Source organism: Lissotriton vulgaris, chromosome 4_1 (assembly GCF_964263255.1).
Source record: "Lissotriton vulgaris chromosome 4_1, aLisVul1.2, whole genome shotgun sequence".
Classification (NCBI taxonomy): Eukaryota; Metazoa; Chordata; class Amphibia; order Caudata; family Salamandridae; genus Lissotriton; species Lissotriton vulgaris.
This window is the reverse complement of record NC_141691.1, coordinates 392915534-392940883: the sequence shown is the minus strand read 5'-3', so window position 1 is coordinate 392940883 and position 25350 is coordinate 392915534. Positions and strand designations below refer to the sequence as shown.

General features: G+C 43.9%; 1 protein-coding gene across 1 annotated transcript in view; it reads right to left on the bottom strand.

Moving 5' to 3' along the window:
• Nucleotides 1-24992, bottom strand: part of LOC147718790 (connector enhancer of kinase suppressor of ras 2-like) — a 1944591-nt gene extending 1919599 nt beyond the window's left edge. The window contains exons 1-2 of the mRNA XM_086967239.1: nucleotides 24800-24992; nucleotides 4437-4600 (exon numbers count right to left, since the gene is read on the bottom strand). Coding sequence (XP_086823365.1) covers nucleotides 4437-4600; nucleotides 24800-24992 — 357 coding nt within the window. The remainder of the gene's footprint in view (nucleotides 1-4436; nucleotides 4601-24799) is intronic.
• Between the last annotated feature and the right edge of the window lie 358 nt (nucleotides 24993-25350).

Below are 25350 nucleotides of genomic sequence, written 5' to 3'. Positions count from 1 at the left end.
TATTCCTAATTGGCACATCTAACTTGTCTATATGGCCCTAGTATATGGTGTAAAAAAGTGCACCCATGGCTGGAAGTTAAACGCACACTTGTTAAAGGCAGCACCAATTATGCCACCCACTATACCGGCAGGAAAAAAAATGGCTTCAGGTCTATTTTGTGTTGCCTGACTGTTGGTGTGTAAACATGCACTACATACTGCAAAAAGAAACCCATTTTAAATATAGTAAGTCACCCCTAAGTAAGCCTTTCATTCCACAAGGTAGGGTGCTTGGTATTTAAAAGTGGGAAATGGGAAAAATTAATATTAATATGTTCCTACAGTAACAAGGCCCAAAAAGCTATTTTCATGGAAGCAGGCCTAGATGTCCTATCTAGAAAACCAGAGTACAGATTAACATACTAATACTATATCTCAAGAATGAGACCAGCTAGGAAAATAATCAAACAACTACTTCTAATAGTTAATAAAAATACAATTCAATAGTGAACTCAGATTTGTAATACATATTAAGAAAAAGTAACTTTTAGAATATTATCCTTTATCTGCCTGAAGTGTTAGAAGACTAATTAGCATATGTGTTTGCCAGCCTCTTGACCTCCTGGGGCTGTGGGTATCATTGAAAGGAAAAAAACAAGATGCCAAGACAATTCTTGTGTATCCACTGTCTGGTTGCTGAAGGGTCCTGCTTTTGTTCTATCAGACTTCTTTTTTGGATTTGTTGTGGGTGCAATTCCTGGATTTTAGTATTAGATGTGGGACAAAACTAGGATTATCATAGTACACCTACCAGAAACAGGCCCTGCTCTCAGAGCCACATTTTAGGGTGGCTGAGGACTTTCACCATGTTGGGCCTGCCCACCTTAAGGCAAACAGGAAATACTGAAAAAGTGGATAGGGCTGGCCCTGGGAACTTAATCCATTGGCTGCAGAGAGGCCAGGAGTTAACCCACCCACTAGCTCAAGCCAGGCATAAATGTGGCATTGCCAGACACACACTTCAGAAAAAGTTCTGGACCTGCAGGAGATTAGAAGAGGGCTGAAACTGCTGTCTGTAACTTGAGAAGGACTGGACCTAGTTCCACTTGTACCCAAGAAAAATAAGTGGACTCCAAAGGTCATTTGGCTGACCTCCTGTGTCCCTATAGAGAATCAACAAGCTGCAAGACGCGTTTTCCTGAAAGCATCCAGTGGCAATTGGAGCTCGACTGGACCCTGCTGTTGGCATCTGTCTGACACCCTGTGAGTCTCTAAATGCCTCCCTTGAGATCTTAGGGCTTTAGAAGTGAATTCCAGTGGTGGATGTGGAATTCAGAGACTAAATCAGAAAGTAAAAGCTTTGATGATGGCAGACCTGGTTGATGTATACGCTATCGTTCCATTGCCTCAAACTGCATCTAGGTCAAGGTCTATAGTAACCATTGACTACCATTAGGCTTTGTGCTTTTTACGCACTATTTGTTAGACATCCATGTCTCTGGTTCTCCTTATTGGATTTTGGGCATTTTGGTGTCATTCTATTCATTAAATTATTTTGTTTTCTAAATCTGTTTGGAATTTGTATTGTTTTGCACGTTGACTTTATTACAGTTTTGGTACTGCATAAGTACTTTACACATTGTTCTAAGTAAAGTCTGTCTGCTCTGGACCACAGCTACCAGGGAGGTGAGCTCAGGTTAACTTAGTGACATTGAGGACTCATCCTAACAAGGACTATGATTATTCCTTTTGGGGGGTAGTCAGTCACCGAAAATAATAATCCAGTTATTTATATGCGGTTCACCCCACAACAGAAATAACCAGCAGGAGAATTGGTTGATGTGCAAGGGAAGATAAAGTGCTTGCTAAGTATACCATCAGAAGGGTGATGCCAGAATGTATCATAATTCCACATTTTGTAAAGTGCAAACTTATCACCCCTAAGGGTATCTAGACGCTGGGGGGTACTCAGTGAGAATAAGTGAGCTATATTGCCCAGAGTTAGATGATGCTGAGCTTAGCTGCCACTGGTGGCAGACTCAAACTGTGAGTCCGGCGCTCCGGAGTCAGCCCCTCTGACTTCTGTGCCACACCTCTAACTCTGCGCCACACCTCTCCCTTCATCAAATATCAAAAGACACTCCTTAAGGGTAGAGAAGCATGAGTTATGTGGCAAGATGTCATAAAAGTGTTTCCCTAATCATTGAACATAAGCAATGGGTGTGCACACTTTCATTCATGCACTTTGTTCACTGAAATATATCTTAGGCCCCTGCTCTGTCTATGTGCACAAATAGACGTGGGGGTCTCCCCTCTCTTGAATACTGTGTGCCTCCATCTTGGATTCTTGATCAGCCTCATATCCTTCAACAATGTCTTAACAACAGCGCTTCAACTTCAGACCAACTCTGGCAACCCCTCACTCTTCCCTGTGTCCAATAGGCTGAGCAAAAAAATTAAAACATCAATCAGAAACACCTTAATGTCACTCCTGTCAGGTTATAGAAGAGTATGGTGTGCTTCTGTCTCAGCTTCAGGAAGTGGCCTTAGTGTCATGTTTCCCCTGCACAATGACTATCACAATAAATGCATTCTAGTAAAAAAAAACGTGTGAAGCCTCCTTCAGGATTTCATTTCTCCTGAATTTAACAAATACATTATCCCCCACTTCTTACTATTTCTCATTCACCTCCTATTTTTTGCTTTCTTTTTTGCACATTTTATTCCACTTCGTGGGTTAATAACCATTCCTGGTGCCAAAATGCCTCCATCATTAAGGTGTGCTGTAAAAATGAAATCAGGATCAAGAGCTTCTCCAGTTCGAGTGATACAAACAGTGAATAATATAATTTGTGGTTGATCCTTTCATTCCAAGAGGAGCTCTAGGTTATGAAAATAAATTGTTCCTTACACATTTCTGATTGCATTGTGTCCCACTCATAGGCTAATTTGCATTGCCACCTGGCACATGTTTATCAGAAGAAGACATAATAGAAAGTGTGTGAAATAGGATGGGCATGTTTGTGGCTGATAACTATTTGGAATGGAAAACAAAGTAGTGCGCGCTATCAAGGAAGCACTCCACTCCAACCTGTTATTTCAAGTGCCCTCGATGTTGAAGAGTGTTTTGGAACTGAAAGATTATTACATTACCATTTGCATTCAACATTTTGCTTAATTACATCTGACTCAAATGTTAAGGAAAAAAACAGCAAGGTGGTAAATGGAAAGGATGAATTAATCTCAGCCACTGGCAATGGCGCAGGGCCGCATACCAAACCATCCTTTCTTCCCCACCATGCCGCCTCAGTTTGGACACAGCTACATGCAAATCAGTATTGATCCAGCTCCTAATAGGAACAGTAAAGCCAAAACTGTCAGGCCAAGTCCTCCCTGAACCAGAACGCATTCAACCCAGCACTCGTTTCACCCATTTTAGGGTTCTTTAGCAAGGTCTAGCTTAGTTCCAGTGGCACAGTGAGCCCGAGACCCCCATCCGGGCATACCAGGGGGCACTTAGGGATCAAAAACAAAAACATCAACTGAATGGATGTAATTCCTTAATTAATCACTGTCACTGGCAATTGTTTGGGCCACTTCCCAATACATATTTTTTGCCCACCATGCCGCCTCAGTTTGGACCAAGCCCTATGCAAATTATTTTGACCTTGTTCCTCATTGCAACAGCCCAGTCCAAACTGCAAGGCAAGTCCCTCTCTTAAACAGAACACATGCAACTCAGTACTGGTTTTTCACTAATTAGGGCTCTTCAGCAAGGTATAGCTTGGTTCCAGTGGAACAGTGAGTCCAGGACTCACATCTGGGTGGAACTGGTCTGGTAGTTCGGGCTGGACTGCTCCCATTGGAGCAGGGTAAAGACTGATTTGCATATGGCTGGGTCCAAACTGAGGTGTCATGCTGTGCAAAATAGTAATGGATTGAGGTGTGGCCTGAGAAATTACTAGTTGCTGAGAACAATTCATGCATTCCTCTATCATCTTTTTGTATGCTTTACAAAGTTAAGGAGGTTAACTCTGATATTGTAAGCAGAATAAACACTTTTAAAACTACAGCAAAATTACTCAAGATTCCACGGAATTCCGTGAGAAGTGTAACCCACCATTTAGCACACTTTTCCTAGCACATAATGCACAGTTTCATCCAAAATGGACCTGAGGATACATTTTGCATTATGGAAATAGCGTGTAATGCAACAGAACATGAACAGCAGGAGCCAGCAGCCACTTGCGCTCGCTGGGTTTGTTGTTCCTCTGCTCCTGCAGTCGAATTTATGTGCCAAATTAATCTTAATTATGCAAAAGGGTGTACTCTTGTAAATTTCAGTAATGTTGCAAACATTTCCTCATATGCTAGTGTTATTAAAATCTCAACCAGGTTGGTCTCGTTAAACACAGTTGGAAAATTCAGTGATGATCCGCAGGAAAGGTGCGACTTACCAATGCACATAACAGGTCAACGGCCTCCAAAATGAGCTCCTGGTGGCCAATGCGTGTAACTCCCAGCTCTTCCAGTTCCTGGTGGGTGATGTGCAACAGCTGCTCGCCATTGATCTTTTCTCGCTCAAAGTTTTTAATGTATTGTTGAAGACAGTCATCGAGGCCTGCCAAAGAAGAAAGACAGGTTAGAGAGTGAGAAGAAATGTTAACTTCACATCTCAACAGGATAACTCAAACAGATTGATGAATTCCTTTGCAATGGTTTCTACAACATCAATGTAGTATATGCAGTGTGGCCAAATTAAAAAAACATTTACTTTTGCAAAGTGAAAAAAGCTTAATTGATGAAGCGAATTCTAAGGTCATGATTCACACCAGAAGTAGACATTTACTTTTTATGATAGTTGAGAAGCAACCAAGTTAAGATCTTCATCTGTTGTCACAGGGTTAATAACATGGATGTTCAGAAGGGACACTTGGGAATGACAACAGCAAAAATTGCTAACACCCAAGATGGCATAACCTTGAAAATATTCTCAAACATTTTCAATGCTTTGCCACCCTAACCTTATACCTAAATAACCTGTCAGTGGTACCATAAGTGTGAGAAAGTGACCCAAACTCCCTACTCCATCTCTTCTATGGATGCAGGGCAAGGGATTTCTCCTTAGGGGAAAACTTCTCCACGTGGAGTCAAAAAAAGGCAGAAGCGTACACAGGCACTTTTTTAACAAAGCCCTATGACTGTGGACTTGACACCAGAAGGACAATCTTCAGGCTTGGGGTTAGTGTAATCAGGCATATGTCAGGAATAAAAGTATCTTTGTATATTTGCATTGAGTTAGCCTGAAAACTATGGTCCTAGGAATGTGCGGAGATGCCCATGTATTTTGTTAACAAGGTCCGAAAAATGAGGAGCGCAGCGCCATTGTATGGATCTGGTCTTTTCTTTTGATGTCATCTTAGCAACACCGGATTACATATTGCTAATTATTATGAAACAATTACGACTATTTTACATAACATATAAAATGGTTGCTCTAATGATTGCATTGATAACAATGTTAGGGCTAAGCATGGGCGAATTTTGCGAATCTGGCGTTCGAGAATTTTGCGAATTTGCGAACTCGCAATCCGCAAAATCCGCGAATTCTCGCAAATTTGCGTTTTTTTTTTGTGTTCGCAAGGATTTCTGCCAGTTCGCGAGGGTTTTGTACCAGTTCGCAATTGCGAACTTACATGTCGGCTCGCAACGGTCGCGATTATGTTGTTTCTACATCTGGTTCATCATCACAGGTACCCAGCACCCTCTGTTTCACCCCTGCCACCCACTGTTTCACCCATGCCACCCTCTGGTACATCAATGCCACCCTCTGGTTCATCATCACTATAGATTATGGGGGGAAAAAGCAAGCACACCTGCCCTACTTCAACTGACATGAATTAATTTGGGGTTGATTTATTAATGTGTCACTGTTTTAATTCAAGTCTGGCACCTGCTTCCTTATCTGTAACTTGCTTTCTGTTGCAGTGCAATTTTTTTTTCCAGGACCTTTGTGGCCTACTTGTAGCTATTCTATGAGCCTGCTGTGAGGGTCAGAGCAGGGTCATACAATTGTTGCAACTAGCAACTGAACTCTGGAGGGGCCCCAGTCAGGAAGCACTACAGGGAATGGTTACTAATGATGAGTTTGAACTTTTGCACCTGCTGAATGCTTTCACTTTTGCAAAACTCGTTTTTCTGAAGAACAGCATTACAGCAACTGTAATGCCCCAAACAAGCTTACTTGTGAAAGTTGATTTCTAATCCAAAAGTGATCCAAAGAAAGTCAAAAGGCCTCAAATCCAAAAAAGTGCAGGCAAATGTCAACCTGAGGAGTTATTCTGATAAAAAATCATCATTTTCAGAAGGTCTATGCTGCTTGCTAGTGGATTTCTTGTGCAGAATTGCTTTTTGTAATTTTGCGAGTGCGAGATTGTTGCTGCCCGCCGCACCTACATGTTCGCAATTGCGAACTCACACCGCACGCCGCAAAATTGTATCACCAAGAAAAAAAAATCCGCTGCGTGCGAATTTGCGGATTTTCGGTAAATTCGCGAGCGTTCGCGGATTGCGAATTTACCGAAAATCCACAAAATCCGCAAAATCCGCGAGCGGAACGGATTTTCCGCCCATGCTTAGTTAGGGCATCTGTTGTGTCTCGTGTAGCTCAACGCACTAACTCACTGATCTGGTCTTATATCACTTGTTCACACAAGTTTCAATATCATGGCTCTCTTAAATAAGTAACGATTAAAGGACCCAACCAAATTAGTGGATCATCCCTCTTCTGGAAGTTTTTAAAAGACTCAAACAGAAGCTGGAATGAAAGTAAGGATAACTAATCATTTGGAAGAGAAACACTGGCTCATTTATTGGAATTGGGAAAAGAATGCAACAAAATGTAGGCTGTCATACAGTATATAATCTGGTTGTAAAATTATTTTCTGAGGCAGGCAGAATGTGCTTAATGCTGTCTAATGAAGAAGTGTTAGGGACTTGGGGGCATATTATCAAGGACGGCATTGGCTGGTTTAGAGGCAGAAAACTTCAGTAAAAGCGGCGATAATGGGCCTGATAATATGCCCTGGAGAATTCCAATAGAAGCCCATGTTCACACCAGAACATGGACTTCTACTGGAATTCCCAATGGCATATTATGAAGCCCATTATTGCTGCTTTAGCGGCAGTTTTCTGCCACTACACCGGCGATTATTTTTAACGCTGTTCTTGATAATATGCCAGTTGGAAAGTTCATGCAGTGTAGTATTGTGGCATACAGAGGAAACAAATACCTAAAATGTTTGATACCCTTTACGTCCACCCTGTCATTGATGATTCATAATCGCCGAGCACTCAAATTAGATTTTGGTGAAATCCTGGGAAGCAATGGAAAGAACACATTTCTAGGTAGATATAGATGGCAAGAGAAATGTAATGTAAAACTGCTTTCATTTGCTCTCCCCTTCCCTTCCTCTCTCTGCCCCTCTCCCTTTATCGTATTCTCTCTATACTCCTCACACTTTATCACATTTGGCAAGCTCTGGTTGACAAATTGTAAAATGACATAGCAAATGCTGTAACTTCATGAAAATGTATACAATAGATAAGCAAGGCAACTTAATCACCTGGATATGGTCACCACTATGCAAGTAATACACAATTGTACTTGAAAGTCTCCTCTGCTTTAGATAGCAAATGCCTCAAACACTGGCTGCACAACATACATGATGTCCTGCACCTACCTGAAGCTCATCTCAACAGTTCAAACCTGTCTCAATGACATGAACATAGACAGTTTCGAACCCTAAATTTCATTGAATGCCTGGTCATTAGAATTCACCCTGGACACTAATCTCACCCTCAAGGAAAACTCTGCAAAAAAAAAACTAGCCTTGGTTTAATGAATCAGACCCCTAGTAAATTAGTTAGTTAAATACATGTATGGTGTACTTGACTCAAAAATCATTGCAGCACAGAACACCACTCTAATTATGACTCCAGATCAAATTTCTTCTCAATACAGAAAAGGCTATATACAATGACCCAACAAAGAAACTTGGAGAACGTCTACCTCTTTAGGGTTAACGCATAGGTTCCCAATTTACCAAGCTTTTTTTGTGACTCTTTGTATCTTACTCTTGTCTTTGGTGTGAATTACCTCTGGATGTCTAGGCCTTATTCACAAATGATTTTCTATGAGACGTTGTGTCTTATTGCAGACACAGTCATGGCTTACTCATGTGTTTTCAAGAATAAGACATGCTTACTCAGTGAAGCAAGCTTGTTATTCAGGTCAGAGAAAGGATATTCCAGCGACAACAGAAGGTACGCCTAATAAGGATGATTCAGTCTTCCTGAACAACTTCTGCGTAAAACATTAAGCACCATGTTTTCACTATTAAAGAGCTACTTCAGAGTGAAGTGATAATCAAGGCTCATTCCAACTTGAATAACAGTGTATGATCCTGAGCCTCTGCTACAGGTACTTTCATATAGCCTTATAGCCCGCCGTAGCGGGCTATACCGGCTATTAAAGGCCAGAGATGAAGGACTTTCACAAGGCAGCAGGACTTTAATTGCCGGTATAGCCCAGCTAGGAAGGGCTATAAGGCTATTATAACATTCTGCCACTAGAGGGCAGAATGCTCTAACAAATTAAACAAAGGCTTAAGGGAGCGCAAGGGGATTGAAATTCCATCAGCCTTTGTTCACAGCCAGAGCTGTGAACAAAGAAGCATTGGAAGGTTGGTGCTCCGGGCATATACCAGCCATTATAAGCCCAGAGCTACTCAATTGTTTTCATTGGAGCTTCCAACATCCCAATGTGCTAATGCAATTTATACAAAGAAATGTAATGCGATTCTGCATTAACAACCCAATTAGTCTGCAAAGACACTTCAAACAAATATAAGCACTTGTAAAATAAACGAAGAAGTAGCCTTCTCAGAAACTATTATGAATACAATGAATGATGCCAAGCTCAATATTACAGAAGTATGGTGGTAAGAATCAACCTACCTCACAAATAGTCATGAACATAACGGAGACCCCTTCAGTCCCTATGGCACAGGGGCCCGAACTCTTCAGGAGCCCTCAACCCTTTAAGGTGCTCCAATCAGCCCAAGGCCAATAAACATCTCTGAGATATGGGAGATTCTAGAGCCCCTCTTCACTTTCTGCTGGGGATCCCCACCATTTTGAGATACAGAAAATACTTCTTTCTATCTGGGGGATTTGTAAAGCACATCAGCTACTCAATGAGTGTCCCGGTGCTAACTGTAACACTGACCTGTTATGACTTGTGGATTAGAAAGAGGACCCAAAGAGCCAAGTTTTGAGGACTCTCTTAAAGCCCGGAGGCCCTCTATGGCCCTGGGCTGTTTTGGGAGGACATTCCAATCCCTCACAGTGAGGTAAGCATAGGAACTGCTACCCCACTTTTTCCTTTTGAATTGCGGAATTACCACCAACAGGGAATTGGATGACGGGAGTAACCTGGAAGGTTGGTGGGGAGTACATTTATTAGATAGGTACAGAAGGCCAGTATGATAAGAAAACTCTGTGCTTCAAGACCAATCCTTTAAACCTCATATGTTCTTTGATAGGAAGCTAGTGCAATTCTTTCAGGTAAGGTTGGATGTGGACTCTATTGGGAGTGGTAACAGAAGCTGTGCAGCGGCATTCCGACTAGCTGAATTATCTATAGGAGGTAGGCTAGAAGACCCCATACATAGTGATTTGGAATAGTAAAGCCTTGAGTAGATGAGGGCCTGAATCACGGTTTTCTGCTGCAGTACAGGGAGAAGATAAAGAAACATTTTAAACATCTTTTGGAGGTCAAAACAGGAACCTACTATACCGGCCACCTGGGGGGCAAAGGAGACAGAGTTATGAAATTTTACCCCCAGGTTATGAGCCACTGTGGATGGGGATGGTTGTGCCGGAACATCATTTGGCCAGATGTCATTTTCCCAGGTGGGCGGGGGAATTCCAAAGAGCAGGATTTTAGTTTTACTGGCTGTTAGAACTGGGGGTCTCTAGTTGGCAGAGGTAGGTACCACTGTCCAAATAGGGACCCTTGCTTCTAGTCAGGACAAGGAGATAACCCTCTCAGATAACCCCTGCTCGCCCTCAAGGTAGCTTGGCCGGAGCAGTCTAGGCTAACCAGAGGCAATGCGTTAAGTATTTGTACCAACACTCACAGTAACACAGTGAAAACACCACAAACTGATTCCACAACAGTTTAGGAAAATAAAGATATTTATTCTAAACTACACAAGACCAAAACGGCAGAAATCCAACATACACAATGCAAGGTTACGGTTTCAAATGAGTTCTTCAGGGTGTAATCAAAGTTCTTTAAGTTACGATCAAATAATCCACAGATGCGTGAAAAGTTCACAGTTGCGTCACGTTGACTCACAGTACCTTTTAGATGCAACAAAGTTCCACAAGCAGGAAGCTGGTGCGGTGGAAACAAGCAACTCGTTACTCCTGAGACCCTGGGGAGGCGGTGCGACAGCCCCGCTGCAGCAGCGGGCGTGCGGCGACGAATCCGGTCTGTAAGGGGAGGAAGGCAGCTTGCGTAGATTCCGGTGCGTAGGTTCCGTGGGAAGTCTGTTCTCGCAAAGGCACGATGCGCTGATCTCGTAGGGGCTGCGATGATCTCCGGGGAGACGATGCGCAGTCCAGCGGTGACCCTCTCTCTCGCAGCTCCTCGATGTGATGTTTTCTGCGACGATGTTCGCAGCGACGTGATGCGGTCCGCAAGCAAGCGGCACGGTGATCTCACCCAGCGACAGGCTCTGCGACGACACTCGCAGCGATGTTTGATTCCCCTGCACCGGCCTGGTGCGTCCCGCAGACGAAGGGTGTGGCGGCCTCGGCAGCGATGTCAGACGCTGCGCCGATCTCGACCTTCGTAGCGGCGGGGACTTCTCGCACTGTCGGGGTTGCGCTCCGCAAGCGAGCGATGCGACACTTTTCAGCTTCACAAGTTTCTCAGCTTAGTCTCAAGCTTCCCAGCTCAGGTTCGACTTCTAGAGGCCCCACAACTGGATCAAGCACTCTACGAAGGACAGAACTCTCTCAGCAGAGTTCAGGGAGACTGGGGGTGAAGTCCTTTTGTTCCTGGGACTTCGGAAACAGGGAGCCAGCTCTTCTCAGGCCCTTGGAGATTCCTTACAAGACAGGGGACACAGCTCACAGCAAAGTCCTTCCCCTCTCCTTGGCAGCAAAGCGACAGCAGGTCAGTCCAGCAGAGCAACAGCAGGACAGTCTTCCTTCTTCAACGACAGCTTTCTCCTTGGCAGAGGTTCCTTCTTGATTTCCAGGATGATCTAATTTTCTGTTGTCAGGGGTCCTGTACTTATACCCCTAAAGTCTTTGTTCTTTCTGTGCATGTGGGCCCTGAGCCCGGTCTGAACCAGTTCTGGGTGGATCCTGAGCACCTTGACGTGCTGGCTGCATCTTTCCTTTCAGAGTGAGGGGCAGAGTCCTCCGCCGCCCAGCAGGAGGTGGAGCCAGCATTGTGGCAGGCAGGCACAGCCCTATTCAGCCCAGGTGCTAACTCCTCCCACCGCTCAGGTAGCAATCGCTCCACTCAGCCTAGTGCTGACTCATCCAGCCTCTGGGGCATTCCCCCGCTCCTGTCACTCACCAACCAGACAGTCAATACACAAACAGTCTCAGGCGCACAGAAGGGTCAGACAAGAGAACAGCAACTTTCTAAAAGTGCTGTCCTCAAACACCGGATCTAAAAACCACCTTTCCTAAAAGATGCGTTATTAAATTCTGAGTTCAGGGATACTAGATACTTATGTCCTATCTTGTTCCTATGGGAAGAGATGCCGTTAACCACTGTAGCCAGCATTCCCCATGTTAACCTATGGAGCAAGATAGCCTTACAATAGTGAAAAACGAAAATGGCTGTAATTCACTACCAGAGCATGTCACCTGCACTAGTACATGCTCTACCTTTCACATACACGGCACCCTACCCAGGGGGGTACCTTGGGCCTTCCATAGGGGTGACTGATGTGCACGAAAAGGGAAGGGTTCGGCCTGGTCAGCGGGGACGCGGACCAGGAGGACATGGCAGTTCTAAACTGCCCGTAGGCGCTGCAGTGGCAGGCCCGAGACACCATTTTAGGGCTACTCCTGTGGGTGGCACAATCAGTGCTGCAGGCCCACTAGTAGCATTCGTCATCACCGGCCCTGGCACACCCTGTGCACTTTACTAGGGACTTCGTGGTGATACAAATATGCCAAACAGGTATATCCAATCAGAATAACAATTTACATAGGGAGCACTTACACTCTGGCACTGATCAGCAGTGGCAGAGCGTCCAAAGCATCTAAACCAGCAAAAACGAATCCAGTACAGCATCGAAAAATACAGGAGGCAGAGGCAAAAGATAGGGGTAATCACGCCAAAAGATGTCAGGTCTAACACTGGCATTGCATTGTAGGCTGCTATTTCATATCCATTGAAACACTGCTGACAAGCAAGCCTTGATTTGCTCAACGCATTAGCAGTGTTTTTATCCAGGGTGAGGAGCAATTGAGTATCATCGGTGTAAGAAACTATTTGTATGCCGTAGGATTCTACAAGAGTCGCCAATGGGGTCATATACACATTGAATAAAGTAGGGCTCAATGCAGATACTTGAGGACCCCCAAAGCCCAGAGGTTTAGATTCCGAGGAAAATGGAGTCATCGATACAGACTGAGGCCTACCACTTAAAATGGAGCGGAAACAGGCCAATGCAGGGCTACATACAGCTATGTCACTCTGTTGGAGAATGGTATGCATGACCATGTCAAAAGCAGTGGATAGATCAAGGAAATTCAGGGTCACCTGCTTCCCTCGATCCATGACTAGCTTAATACTGACTGCCACCTCCAACAGAGTGGTCTCGGTGCTGAAGCCTCGATAAAAGCTCGATTGCAAGGGGTGTAACCAGCCCCGGCCGGTGGTGGGAGTACCTGCCGGGCGATGACAGGGTGAGGGGCAGGGTGTGGGGTATTAATGTATGGATTACGGAGTTTAAAAGGTAAGTAAACATATAAGTAAACATATAGTAAATAAAACGAAATTCGTTGCGCGCACTGCCTCGCATTTGGTGATGCATTTGGTGGTACTCCCACCACCGGCCGGGGCTGGGTGTAACAATTGGTTCTGCTCTAAAAAAGAAGAAAGTTGCTGATTGACCAACTTCTCTAGAATCTTGGCAGAGGCCGGCATCAGAGAGGTTAGTCAAAAGTTAGAAAGGTTGGACATTTATCTGCTGATTGGCTTTTAGAAGAAGAATTAGTTTGGTCTGTTTCTAACCATTGGGAACTGTGGCCGACAGCATGGACAGATTTCACAGCTGATTTAAGAGGGGGTTAATTACGGCGCTGTGGCAGTCAAGAATGTGAGGGGGCAAGGGCAGTCGCGGTCGGCAGTAGGAGTTCCTGCAGGGCGGTGACGTGGGGAGGGGGAGGGGCAGGGTGGGGGGGTAGTAATGTATGGATTACGGAGTTTAACAGGTAAGTAAACATATAAATAAATAAAATGAATTTTGTTGCGCGCACTGCATCACCAAATGCGATGCAGTGCGCGCAACGAAATTCGTTTTATTTATTTATATGTTTACTTACCTGTTAAACTCCGTGATCCATACATTACTACCCCCCCCACCCTGCCCCTCCCCCTCCCCAAGTCACCGCCCTGCAGGAACTCCTACTGCCGACCGCGGCTGGGCAAGGGTTGTCTCCTGACACAGATTTACATGCTCTGAGGGCATGAGTATACTCTTCCAGAGAGATAGGAGTGAACTCCTGCAGAGAGTGACCACAGAGGGAGAGTTAAACCTCCTGCAAAGTCAAGGGGCTGCTAATGACCTGGAAAGTAGAGAGTCAACAATAGATTTCATTTTAGAATCAAAGAAATCAGAAAGTTGGGTGCACAACTTAAGAGAGGGCATTAATGGCTGAAGCAAGGCATCAGGGTGGGTGAATTTATTGACAATTTTAAATACCTCACCCGCTTGTTATGAGAAGTGTTGATCCGGGCTAAAATAAAAGTCAGATTGTACTTTCCTGACTGTTTGATGATATGCATTTAAACCCTTAATATAGGTTAAATTAACCATAGGGAGGTACTGACATCATCAACTTCTTTCTAGTTTCTTACATTGTTTTCAAAGCTCTTTCAGCTCATTGTTGAACCAAGGCACAGACTGTCATTTGGCTGAGGGGATGGCTTCTCTCGGTTTGATAGCTGATATCGGCCATCTGTATAAGTCAAGTATTGACTGATAGAGCATCAAACACAATGTCCCCACTCATGTGCAGGGAGTGCTCGCTCAGGGTGAGGCTAAACTCCAGAGGATAGAAAGTGGCTCAGTTTCTGTGAGATAGGGAGGAGCATGTGTTGCATCCTCGAGGCAATGGTCCACCTTACATTTAAAGTAGGTAAGGGCATGGTTGGACCAATCCAAAGGTTTTATGTCTGACATTGAATCTTGGCTATTGGACGATATTGGAGAATAAGATAAGGGCAGCTTCGTGAGTAGGCTGGGTTGCGGATTACTGCATTTCCCACAGTGACATTTTTTCTAATAGAAGTTGATCATGTGGGTCAGAGATAGATTCAATATGTATATTGAGGTCTCCAAGTACTGTAAGGTTGGAATGTTTTAGCATGTATTTAGGCGGGAATTCATCGAGGAAAGACAGGAATTCTCCTGCATGCCCCAGGTTACGATTGACCAATATTCCAGCCAATGTTTTGTTGTGAAATGTGTAAGGCTAAAACTCATCGATTCAGGCCCCTGAAGCTCCTTAGTTTCAAAAGTGACAGTTCAAAGAGTGTTTATAAATTATAGCGATACCTCCCCCTCTTTTCCCTAGTCTATTGCAATGTAGCATGGAGTAGCCAGCCAGAATGGCCAATGCAACGTCCGGTGCAGAACTATTGTACATCCACATATATACATATATATATGTATGTGTATATATATATTTTTTCTCATAACATCGATTGGGGTTTGTTTCAATTTTTATGGACATGTTATCAATATTTGCACATATGTTTCAACTTGCATAGAGTGACAAGTTAATATGAATTAGCTCATTTGGCAACTACTGTACATACTTAGAACTCATTGTGATTCATTATTGGGCTCGATTATGCACTATCACTTTATTCTTCGTACATGCATATCGTCCCGGATTTACTATGTTTATTTAAATTAATTTTAAACATAGAATTCTATATTGTTTACAATGCGCTCATAGGCGTACATGTATATTGAGTATGTCCTTTTGAATTTGTAAATTTTACGTGTGTGCAAATGAAGTATTTTTTCCATGTCCTTTACCCCTCTGATTTAATGTTATTGTTTCTACCTCTATTTTACACAGTATATAAACACCCCCATTGGTAATTTGAGGCCATGTGATCAAGGCCATTTTGTGACGGCCGAAACGCGTCATGCCGATGGCGAGGGAAAAATAAAGCCCCCTTTTTCAATCTAACCTTTGGTGTTTTGGAGATCTGTTCCATGGCGATGTGAGGAGTTGCATTGCAGGACTTTGTTTTTATATATATATATATATATATATATATATATATATATATTGATCTTTAAAAAGGGCGATAAGTCAGATCCGGTCAATTACCGAGCGATCTCACTCTAGGACAACACCTTAAAAATCCTGGGGCGAGTCCTTTATAATAGGGTGTTAGAGTGGATAGAAGATAGCGACTTATTAGACCCTTGTCAGTTGGGATTTAGGAGCAAAGTGGGCACGGTGGAGCAATGTTTGAATCTGAAGCTGATAATTGACAAGTATAACATTACTCGATCGTCCCCTATTTACCTTGCATTTATGGATCTTTCATCCGCCTTTGATCTAGTCAATAGATCTAAACTTTGGTCCATTCTTTTGTGCTATGGACTAGATGAGGCTCTTGTTAATTTTTTGGCCTATCTCCATACTTACCTTAAGGCACAAGTTAGGATTGGGATGGGTGGGGAAGTATCTGGACCTATTAAAATAGGCAGGGGGGTCAGACAGGGGTGCGTTTTAGCACCCCTGCTTTTTATTATTTATATCAGTGGTTTAGCTATATCTTTAAAACAAGTGACTCCAGATGTGCCAATAATCCAGGGGCAACCATTACTGGTTTTATTATATGCAGATGATGCGGTCCTTATGGGTCGCACACCTAATGCCCTCCGCCTACTTGTTAAAACTTTTGTTTAATATATGGAGGCCTTATATCTGCGCATGAATTTAAAAAAATCTTTTATCATGCCATGTGGCCCAGGGAAACAGAAGCTCAATACTATACATGTAGGGACAGATACATTAGAATCTGTGAACACATTCCCATATTTAGGGCTGGTTTTCGCTGCGAACGGCTCGTGGAGTGGGCATTTGGCCCACGCCACGGGCAAGTTCTCGAAAGCCACCAATTCCGTCTTGAGCTTGCCACGCCCAAAGAAAATAGGTGCCATTAGAGCTATTTTAAAAATGTTTAGGTTACAGTGCATACCAGTAGCCACATATGGGGCAGAGGTTTGGGGATAAGTCCCAGTATCCAACGAGAAGAAAAATGATTTTGTAGAAAAATACTGGGTGCCCCAATCTCATACTCTGAGTTTATTTGTCACAAGGAATTAAACCTCCCCTATACATGTGATTTTATTAGGACAAGGCCAGCTCTATTCTGGCTCAGGATCTGGAGGAATAACCTAGCTTGCCTAACACAGGATATTATAAATGATTGTCTTAAATGTGAAAAGGGCTTAGCTATCCCCTGGCTTGCGGGAGTTTTAAAGACACTATGTGCCGTGGGTAGGGGAGATCTTTTTTCCGACCCATCCAAGATCGAGCCCAAAGATAAGAATGAGATCAAACATGCACTATATGCAATTTATAATTCAGAAAGAATGGGAAGGGAATCACTCAAATCTACTGTTGTGATATACATGGGGAATGAACTATGTAGGCAACCACTCCCACCCTATCCTACTCTCCCCATGACCAACTGGGAAAGATCACTGTTATTCCGCCTAAGGGCAGGCTCTGTGAAATTTTTATTGGGCTTTCCTTTGGGCTATCATCATACAGCACATTATAACCCATGCCCGTGTGATGGGATAAGCACACAGAATGATTTTCACTTCCTATTTTTCTGTAAATTTTATTTAAAGTATATTAACTGGTTTTTAACTCCATATTTTAGAAAACAAAGACCCCTTTCCTTAGGGGAGTCTTATTTAATGTTGCTTTCCTTGGAAACAGATGAATTAACTTTTCGAACTAGCACTTTCTTGAGACTGATAACTCGTGTACGCAAAATGATGGAAAACCCCTGAAAATTTTGATTTACGAGAGCTGTAATACATTTTAAGTATCATGATTACTGTAAATAGACTTGCTTAGAGATGGGACCGTTTTTATTGTATGTACTTTAATGAATTTTATGAAATTCGAATAAAGGTCTTCTGAATTGAACTGAATATATATACATATATATATGTATATATATATATATATATATATATATATATATATATATATATATATATATATATATATATACATCCACAATATTCTTCACAATTAACAGCAAACTACAAACAACACAATACTTGCATAAATGTCCATTATGCAAATCAGACAAAGCTCATTATAGTGTTCAGATAGAATATCGGAAACAGCAATATCGTTGGACAAAATATCATGTCAAGAAGATCGAGGCCAAAAATATTGTGAAGGTAAGTTTCTACAGGAGAGCAAAGTTTTACTGTATATGACTCAGCATATATGCACCTTGATGATATATATCTCCAAGGGACGTAGATGTGGAGTTAAGAATAGTAAATCTATACTTACCTATTTCAATATTTTTGTGCTCGATTTTTTTAACACAATATTCTGACCATGCAATATTTTTTGGGGTAATATTCTGTCCGTGACCTGCTGACTATACTATAGGTTTTTTCTTTCTCCTCCGTAATCAGTTACTGGTAAACATGAAGACAGATGAGGAAATTCACGTGGGAAACTCAATTTCGTTAAAAGTTAGTTAATTTAAAGGGGTAATGAATTCACTGCAGAGCTGATGAACAACAAGAATATTGACCTTTCTAACAACTAATCTGGCTAGGAATATATTTGGTTGAGAGTAGAAAAACACTGACCCACCAGCACTTAGAATTTGGCAAAACTAATTTAAAACCTGGCATATCTGTTTTCCTCTGCTAAGCAGAATATTGAATGCGACAACAAAAGTACATCTATTTAGATAGGGGTTGAGAAAACGTTGAATGTCTATTTTGTATAGACCCCCCCCCCCTCACATTGGGGCTATGGGTGACCGCACATTACAAAGGATTTACAACTAGGTAAGCGTAATATACTTTACTTGGCATGTGCAAGATTTTTGACTGGACAGAAAAGACAGAATGCAAAATGTACATATATATATTACCTCTTTCTCCATGTCCTCAAGAGCGGGACAAGCTGTGGTGTGTACTGATATAAACGGTGGTGAAAATGCAGAACAAAAATATCTATAATTATTTACTATAAATCTTTGTTCCTGCATGGGCATGAGGAAAGTAAGCTGCTACACTCCACAATATGCTAATCAGAGTATCAAAGTAATTTTTAAAAATAGAACACGATTTGTAAAGCGGGTTTTTTTATCTCTCAGTAACTGTGGAATGCGACCTTGCTTCACCTTTCCAGGCTATTCTGAAATATGTCAGTTTCATATTCTCAGCACCAGGTCTGGAATACTGCGGAGGACATGTTAACTGATTTCGTAAACTGTTATTGTCTAGCTTTTTTTCTTACCTGAGTTGAAACATTTTCTTAAACTGTTTTTGCACTGTGCTCAACAGCACTTTTTGTTCTCCCATTCTGAGAATGGATGTAGGATATAGCACGAGCAAGCTACAATTCGTATTACCCTATTTACCTTTATTTGGAAAAGTAATATAATGTTTAAATATGTCTGCGTTCCGTACGTCTCAGGGCTGTTTAGATAATTGCGGCACTTTGCTCTTGCCAGCGAGTCAATGCCCTGTGAATGCCAGTGTAGCCTCTTATCTTGGACTGAAAATGCCAAGGGAAGCATACTGCTTTGTGCTTGGCACACTGCTGTCTTTCACACTTTGAAAATATTCCACCCACATGCGCTGCTCCTACGCAGGCTGAATGTATGAACAGAAGTCGCACAAAGAACTTGTTTTCTTTGTGCCTCAAACCTCATGCAATTCCTAAACATTTCTTGAAGTGAGCTATTGTCGAAAATACACACTGTCTCGAACAGGCTGAATTGAATACGTTCATTGGTTGATAAAGTTTCATTCATGGTAACCAAAAGGCAAGGTATGGTACTAACAAATTGCTTGGTTGGCAGTGAATCAGCACTGAGCTAGTAATAAATGTATGTAACAAAAACATTTGCTAAAGACACAAATGTTTTTAAGGTCTTAGGTGTTAGAACTAGCATTTACAATAGTCCTTGCTAAACCCGTGCAACTTTCCTATTTGAGGGAGTGTCTGAAAGTGAACGTTTTCGTCACTTTTATGAGTAGTTTTCCATACAAAATGTGCATTGGCATTTAGAACTACGAAATCTATTTCTATGGGACTCAGAAGCGGATGGTAGAGGGAAACATACTGAAAATTGACAGGTTTTCCAACTACTTGTGTCTCTTTCTCCCTGCCTCAATGAGAAGCAGAGAAACTGCTCAGTTTGTGGTGGCATGGTGCCAACCAGCTCTGCCATCATAAACAACTAATTTAAACCACAACATGATCACTACACCAATGGCATCTGAAGGCCCGCCCTATCCATCAAGGGGCCTCATTTATGAGAATTGACGCATCGCTGCGTGAAAGCAGCGATGCGTCACTTCTCAGTGCGCACTCCTTGTGACATGATTGATGCGTCATATTTATAATATGACGCATCATGTCGCATGACGTATATTTAGGCACAAAAGTGACGCATTCCTGGAGTGTGTCACAAAAGTGACGCAACTCCAGCAATGCGTCCTTTCACATGGAGCAAGCCCCATGTGAAAGGGCCTGCGTCAGTCTTACGCCTGCTGTGAGGCAGGCGCAACATTTTGACGCAACAGCGTCCTAAAAGTGACGCAGTGAAATCTCATAGATTTCACTGCGTCACTATTACGAGGCTTTTTGCGGCAGATATAATGTGGCGCAGGGGTTTAAAAAGTGACGCATCTACCTAGATGCGTCACTTTTTAAATATGGCGCAACGAGGCGCATTTTTTACCCCGTGGTGCGTCACAAAAAGTGACGCACCGGCAGCGCAAAACTGACGCAAGGCCTTCATAAATAAGGCCCAAGGTCTTTAGGTAAGGCTTAGTAGGCTTGGGAAGGAAAACAGTAAAAATGTCCCCCACATGCTGGAGAAAACTCAACAAGCATATTGTTTATCAGTTTTGGAGAAGGAAACTGAATGCCGGCCAAGTCTCCACAGCATGGCCTGCCAGCCATCATTGCAGTTTCACTAAAAGGACTCCTGCCATGTCAACAGGAGCAGTTTCGACAAAAAATCCTGCCGTACATGATGATGCAGGGATCTTTAAATATGGCTGGCCAGACTCAGATGAGCCAAACCAGCCGCGTGGAACCAACTCACATAGAACTAAAGGAGGCTCCAGTGTGTATTTGTGTAAAAAAAACAGAACACGCAATCACCCTAATTTTTTATAGCGATGTATGAGGACATTTCTAGACAGAGAAAGAATTTTTCCCTCTGAAGAAAAAAAAACACGAAAAAGAACAAATAATACATTTACACTAAGTCTAAGTAGGCAGATTTTTGATTGCCAAGCATCAACCTTTCAAAACATGAGGATTTGCAAGTATCCGATTGGAAAACTATGCCTGGCCTAGGCTTCAGTACCGACACCTCGAATAACAAAGGTGTGTGATTTGAATGTTACCGAAGAACCAGCCTTTAGCCCCTTCTGGAAAATACTGAAAGCCACTATAACTGCATGGCTGATTTGGAGTAGTCTTAAGCAGGGTCCACTTGGAGCTCTCAGGTGGAGAGGTGATTAATTCATTCAGAATTTAACCCACAACTTAAACGAGTTTGATTTATGAGAATAACTCCACTGTAAACAATAGAACAGTGTTGTGAATATGCAATGCAATCTAACAACATACACCTTGAGAGACATGTCTGTGTAACCTCTGGTGCTGCTCAATGCATATTGTTCAATAAATACCTTAATTGCTATGAAACACAATAAATTGACAATGTTGCTCGTTTCATTTGGTAGATTAATATTTTCTATACATTGAGTCTTATTTTGAGTTTGGTTGTGGGACATCAGCTGAAAAGCCACGGATGCTCCTTATGGCTTATATTCAGGGTACATGGACTATGTGTACTCTAAATAGGGCGAAAGAGGCATCTGACTCGTTTTTTGCAGATGACCTGCATCCGAGAATTTCTAAATAGGGTCATACTATTTGCACATCCAGGCTGTGTAACCTATTTTTTTTATTAAGAGGACACTGTAAATGGTTTCTAAATGATGCCTAGGGACATAGGCATAGATTCATCAACCAAAATTGCGATTGCAATAGTTGCGAAACAGCTATTGTGATCGCAATTTCTGGTCCCGCAATTCATGATTGAAAAACCAACCAAATTGCGAATTCGCAAAAAATATTTTGCGAGATCGCAATTAAATTCGCAGAATCAACGTGGAACCCCCTTTGCGATTCTGTAATAGCGATGTTCCACTGATTCTGCGAAATAATTAGCAAACTCGCAAAATATTCACAAATCCAATTAATCAAAAATCGCAATTAGCCGAAAAAAACAAAATCGCTATTAGCGAGGCGCTATTTAAGGAGAAGTAAAACCAGGTGGTAACCATAAAGTTTAATTGGAAAAAAAGAACAAAATAAATCAAAAAGTAAAACTGGGCGGGGCAAAACAAACACACTTAAGGAGACACAGTAGGAGCATGAGGACATATACAATGCCAGGTCTATACATCGTAGCAAGGCGGCTGAGGCTCCAGCGTGCAGCCTGGAACCAACGCAGGATTCAGGAGCGCATCTTCCGGCTGCGGATAACACTCCTGGGCCAGACTGATGAGGAGATCTACTCCAAATACAGGCTGAATGAGGCAATGATTAAGAAGCTCATCGATGACCTTGACCCCCTGATGCAGCACCCAACACGGAGGAGCAATGCCGTGCCCACCCATGTCCAGGTCCTGTGCTGCCTTCATCTCCTGGTCTCTGGAAGCTTCCAGAGGATAGTTGCATTTGCAGGGGGGATCTCCCAGAGCACACTGTCACGCTGCCTAGGGTGTTTTCTGGACGCCATGCTGACCCGGATACACCACTACATAACCTTCCCAACCACCAAACTGGGCCTAAATCAAACAAAGCTTGCCTTCTACAACATTGCTCATTCCCCCCATGTTATTGGATGCATTAACTGTACCCACATCCATATTTGCCCACCCGCTGAGACAGAGTACATGTACCGGAACCGCAAGTCCTACCACTCACTGAACATCCAGATGGTCTGCAATGCAAAAACAATCATCACTGACATAGTGGCCCAATACCCGGGGAGCACGCATGATTCCTTCATCTTCCGGCACAGTGGCATACACACCTGCTTGGCCAGGGGTGACTATGGCCAAGGACACCTCCTAGGTAAGTACACATGCCCACATTCAGTACGTGGAGACCATGTAGCTGCGCATAACAGGCACTGATCCTCTGCTCCTTTCATTCAGGTCACAGCGCCTATGGCCTCCGTGAGTACCTCTTCACCCCATACCTCAACCCTGCCACACCACAGGAACGGCGTTACAATGCTGCACACATTCGCACTAGAAATTGCATTGAACGGACATTTGGGCTGTTAAAGAGCCGATTCCGCATCCTACATAAGACTGGTGGGGCCCTCAAATACCAGCCTGAGGTCTGCTGCCGCAACGTTGCCGTGTGTGCCATACTCCACAATATTTCTACCAAGCGGAGGATACCTGTGGAGATCTCTGGCAGTGAGTCGGAGGGGACAACCGCCCACCTGCACATGTGCATCATGTATGTGGGGAGAATCCTGCAGAAGGACACAGGCGCCGCAACCAAATCACAATGAACTATTTCTAGTGCACCCATACCCCTCACACAACACTGCACTCATGCATGCCAAATGTAATATTGACATGAGTTGGATTTGCGTTTGAAATAAATTCTTATTGTTATTTTTACAATAATATGTCTTTAAATTCTTTTTTCACAATACATGACAACTGTATTTCCTTATACAGCCCCATGATAGCGAAGCAGGCGTGCTTGTCTTATCAGCATGGCACTGCTGCTAGAGTACATAGAGTCACTGGCGCATCCGGCCGGAGGCACCCAGGCGCCTCCCCACGTCCTACTCGCCAGTATTGGCCTGTGATGCTGCACTGGGCCTGGTGCTGCGGCGGCGTACGGTTACCACTGGCATGGACAGGCTGCTGAGACTTGATGTGCCCTCACTGGCATCATCCCCCTCCCTTGCTTTGCCATGGCCACACGCCTGCTGATTCTGGACAACTGTTGTGACCTGTTCCAAGGCCCTGGCGACGTCCTGGCAGCATTGAACCATCTGAATTTGCATCGCCAGGGACTGGCGCGAAAGTTGGGAGGTTGCATTACCAATCAGATGGTAGGATCTGGCGTCTGCTGAGAGGCGGATCAGCAGCTGGCGGTGGCGGCGGCGGGTGATGTCCTGCTATGACACCATGATCTGGCTGTTCTTCCTGACAGCAGCCGTCAGCACCTGCACGCTTTCCGTGAGCTGGCTCACGTTGCGCTCTGTCTTATACAGCTGCAGCTGCATGGCTGCCATGTGCCGTGCCTGCTTTTGGTGGACAGCAAGCATCCAGCATTTTATGCCCAGCCCAGGATCTCGGACATGATCCCCCCTGCCAGCGCGTGTTGACACGTTGCGCTGCTGCCTCATCAGTCCGCTGGACTACGAACGCACAGTGGCTGTGCGCCGTGTCTGCCTCCTGGGTGGTGGTGTTGGCTGTACCACTGCCATGGGTGTCACATGGGGTGGTTGCTGTCCTCCTGTGGCTGCAGGGGTGGCCCTGTCCACATGGGGAGGTGGTGTACTGGTGCTGGTGTTTGTGATGGTCCAGGTTGTGGGGCAGGATGGCCCTCTCCCTCGGTGTCCTCAGGGTTCTCCTCAATCTGGAGTGCCTCGCTGTCTGTGCTGGGTTGTTCTGACGCACCTGTGATATAAATGGGCGCATGATTAATGATATGTATCTTGCACATGGGATGTTGCAACATGCATGCAGGCTTGCATTCCCTGACTGGCTTTAGGGATATGTTTCACTTGACAGGTCTGGCTGTGTGTGGCTATCCGGGAAATATTGTCACACTACAGGTCCCACAATTCAATATGGCATTTCAGGTGTGCATGGCCTGCATTACTGGGGTTATCAAATGGCTCTGGAGGCATGGGCATTGTTAGGGGACGGGGTCGCAGTTGCATGGCACTTACCTTGGGATTGTTGGGTGTGTCGGGAGGTGTCCAGCCGGGTGACCCCCACGCAGGCTGCAGGGTTGAGTGTGTCCTCCACCAGGTCTTCAAGTGGAGTGTTGGGCGCAACTGTGGGGTCTCCTCCTCAGGTGGCATGTTGCTTCCCCAGCCTCACAGCAATGCGTTCTTTGGCACGACCTCTGAGGTCGTACCACCTCTTTTTCAGCTCATCAATGGAGCGCTGGGTCACTTCACCAGAGTTCACCTCGGACCGGATGCGAAGCCAAATGTGCCTCTTGTCGGCTTCAGGCACCTTCCGGGATTCCTTGCCAAACAGTCTGTCATGGTCCCTGCTTACTCCTTCGATGAGGAACTCCAACTCCTGTTCAGAAAATTGTATTTTTCGTTTTCTGCCAGCTGCACTGCTTCCTGCATCTTCCTGGGACATTCTGTTTTGGTGTGTGTGTCCTGTTGTGGTGCTGCAGGATGTGTCTTGTGGAGCTCTGGGCTGTGCTTCTTCCACTCTCAGGCTCTGTGTGCTGAATGAGTGAGGGAACTGCCTACTTCCTGGTTGTGATGTCATCATTGTGCTCGAAATGCGACTTCCCGTTTTTGCGAGATCGCAATTTGCGATTTTGGTAATTGCGAGATTGCAATTTCAACATGGTAAAACGGGCGATTCTGCGATTTTTGTGCTATTTAGCAAAAATCGCAATCAGCAATTGCGGCCGACTGCGATTCGCTTTTTTTATTCGCTTTTCTTCATGCATCCCATTCTGCGAATTCTAAGTTGCGATTCGGTATTT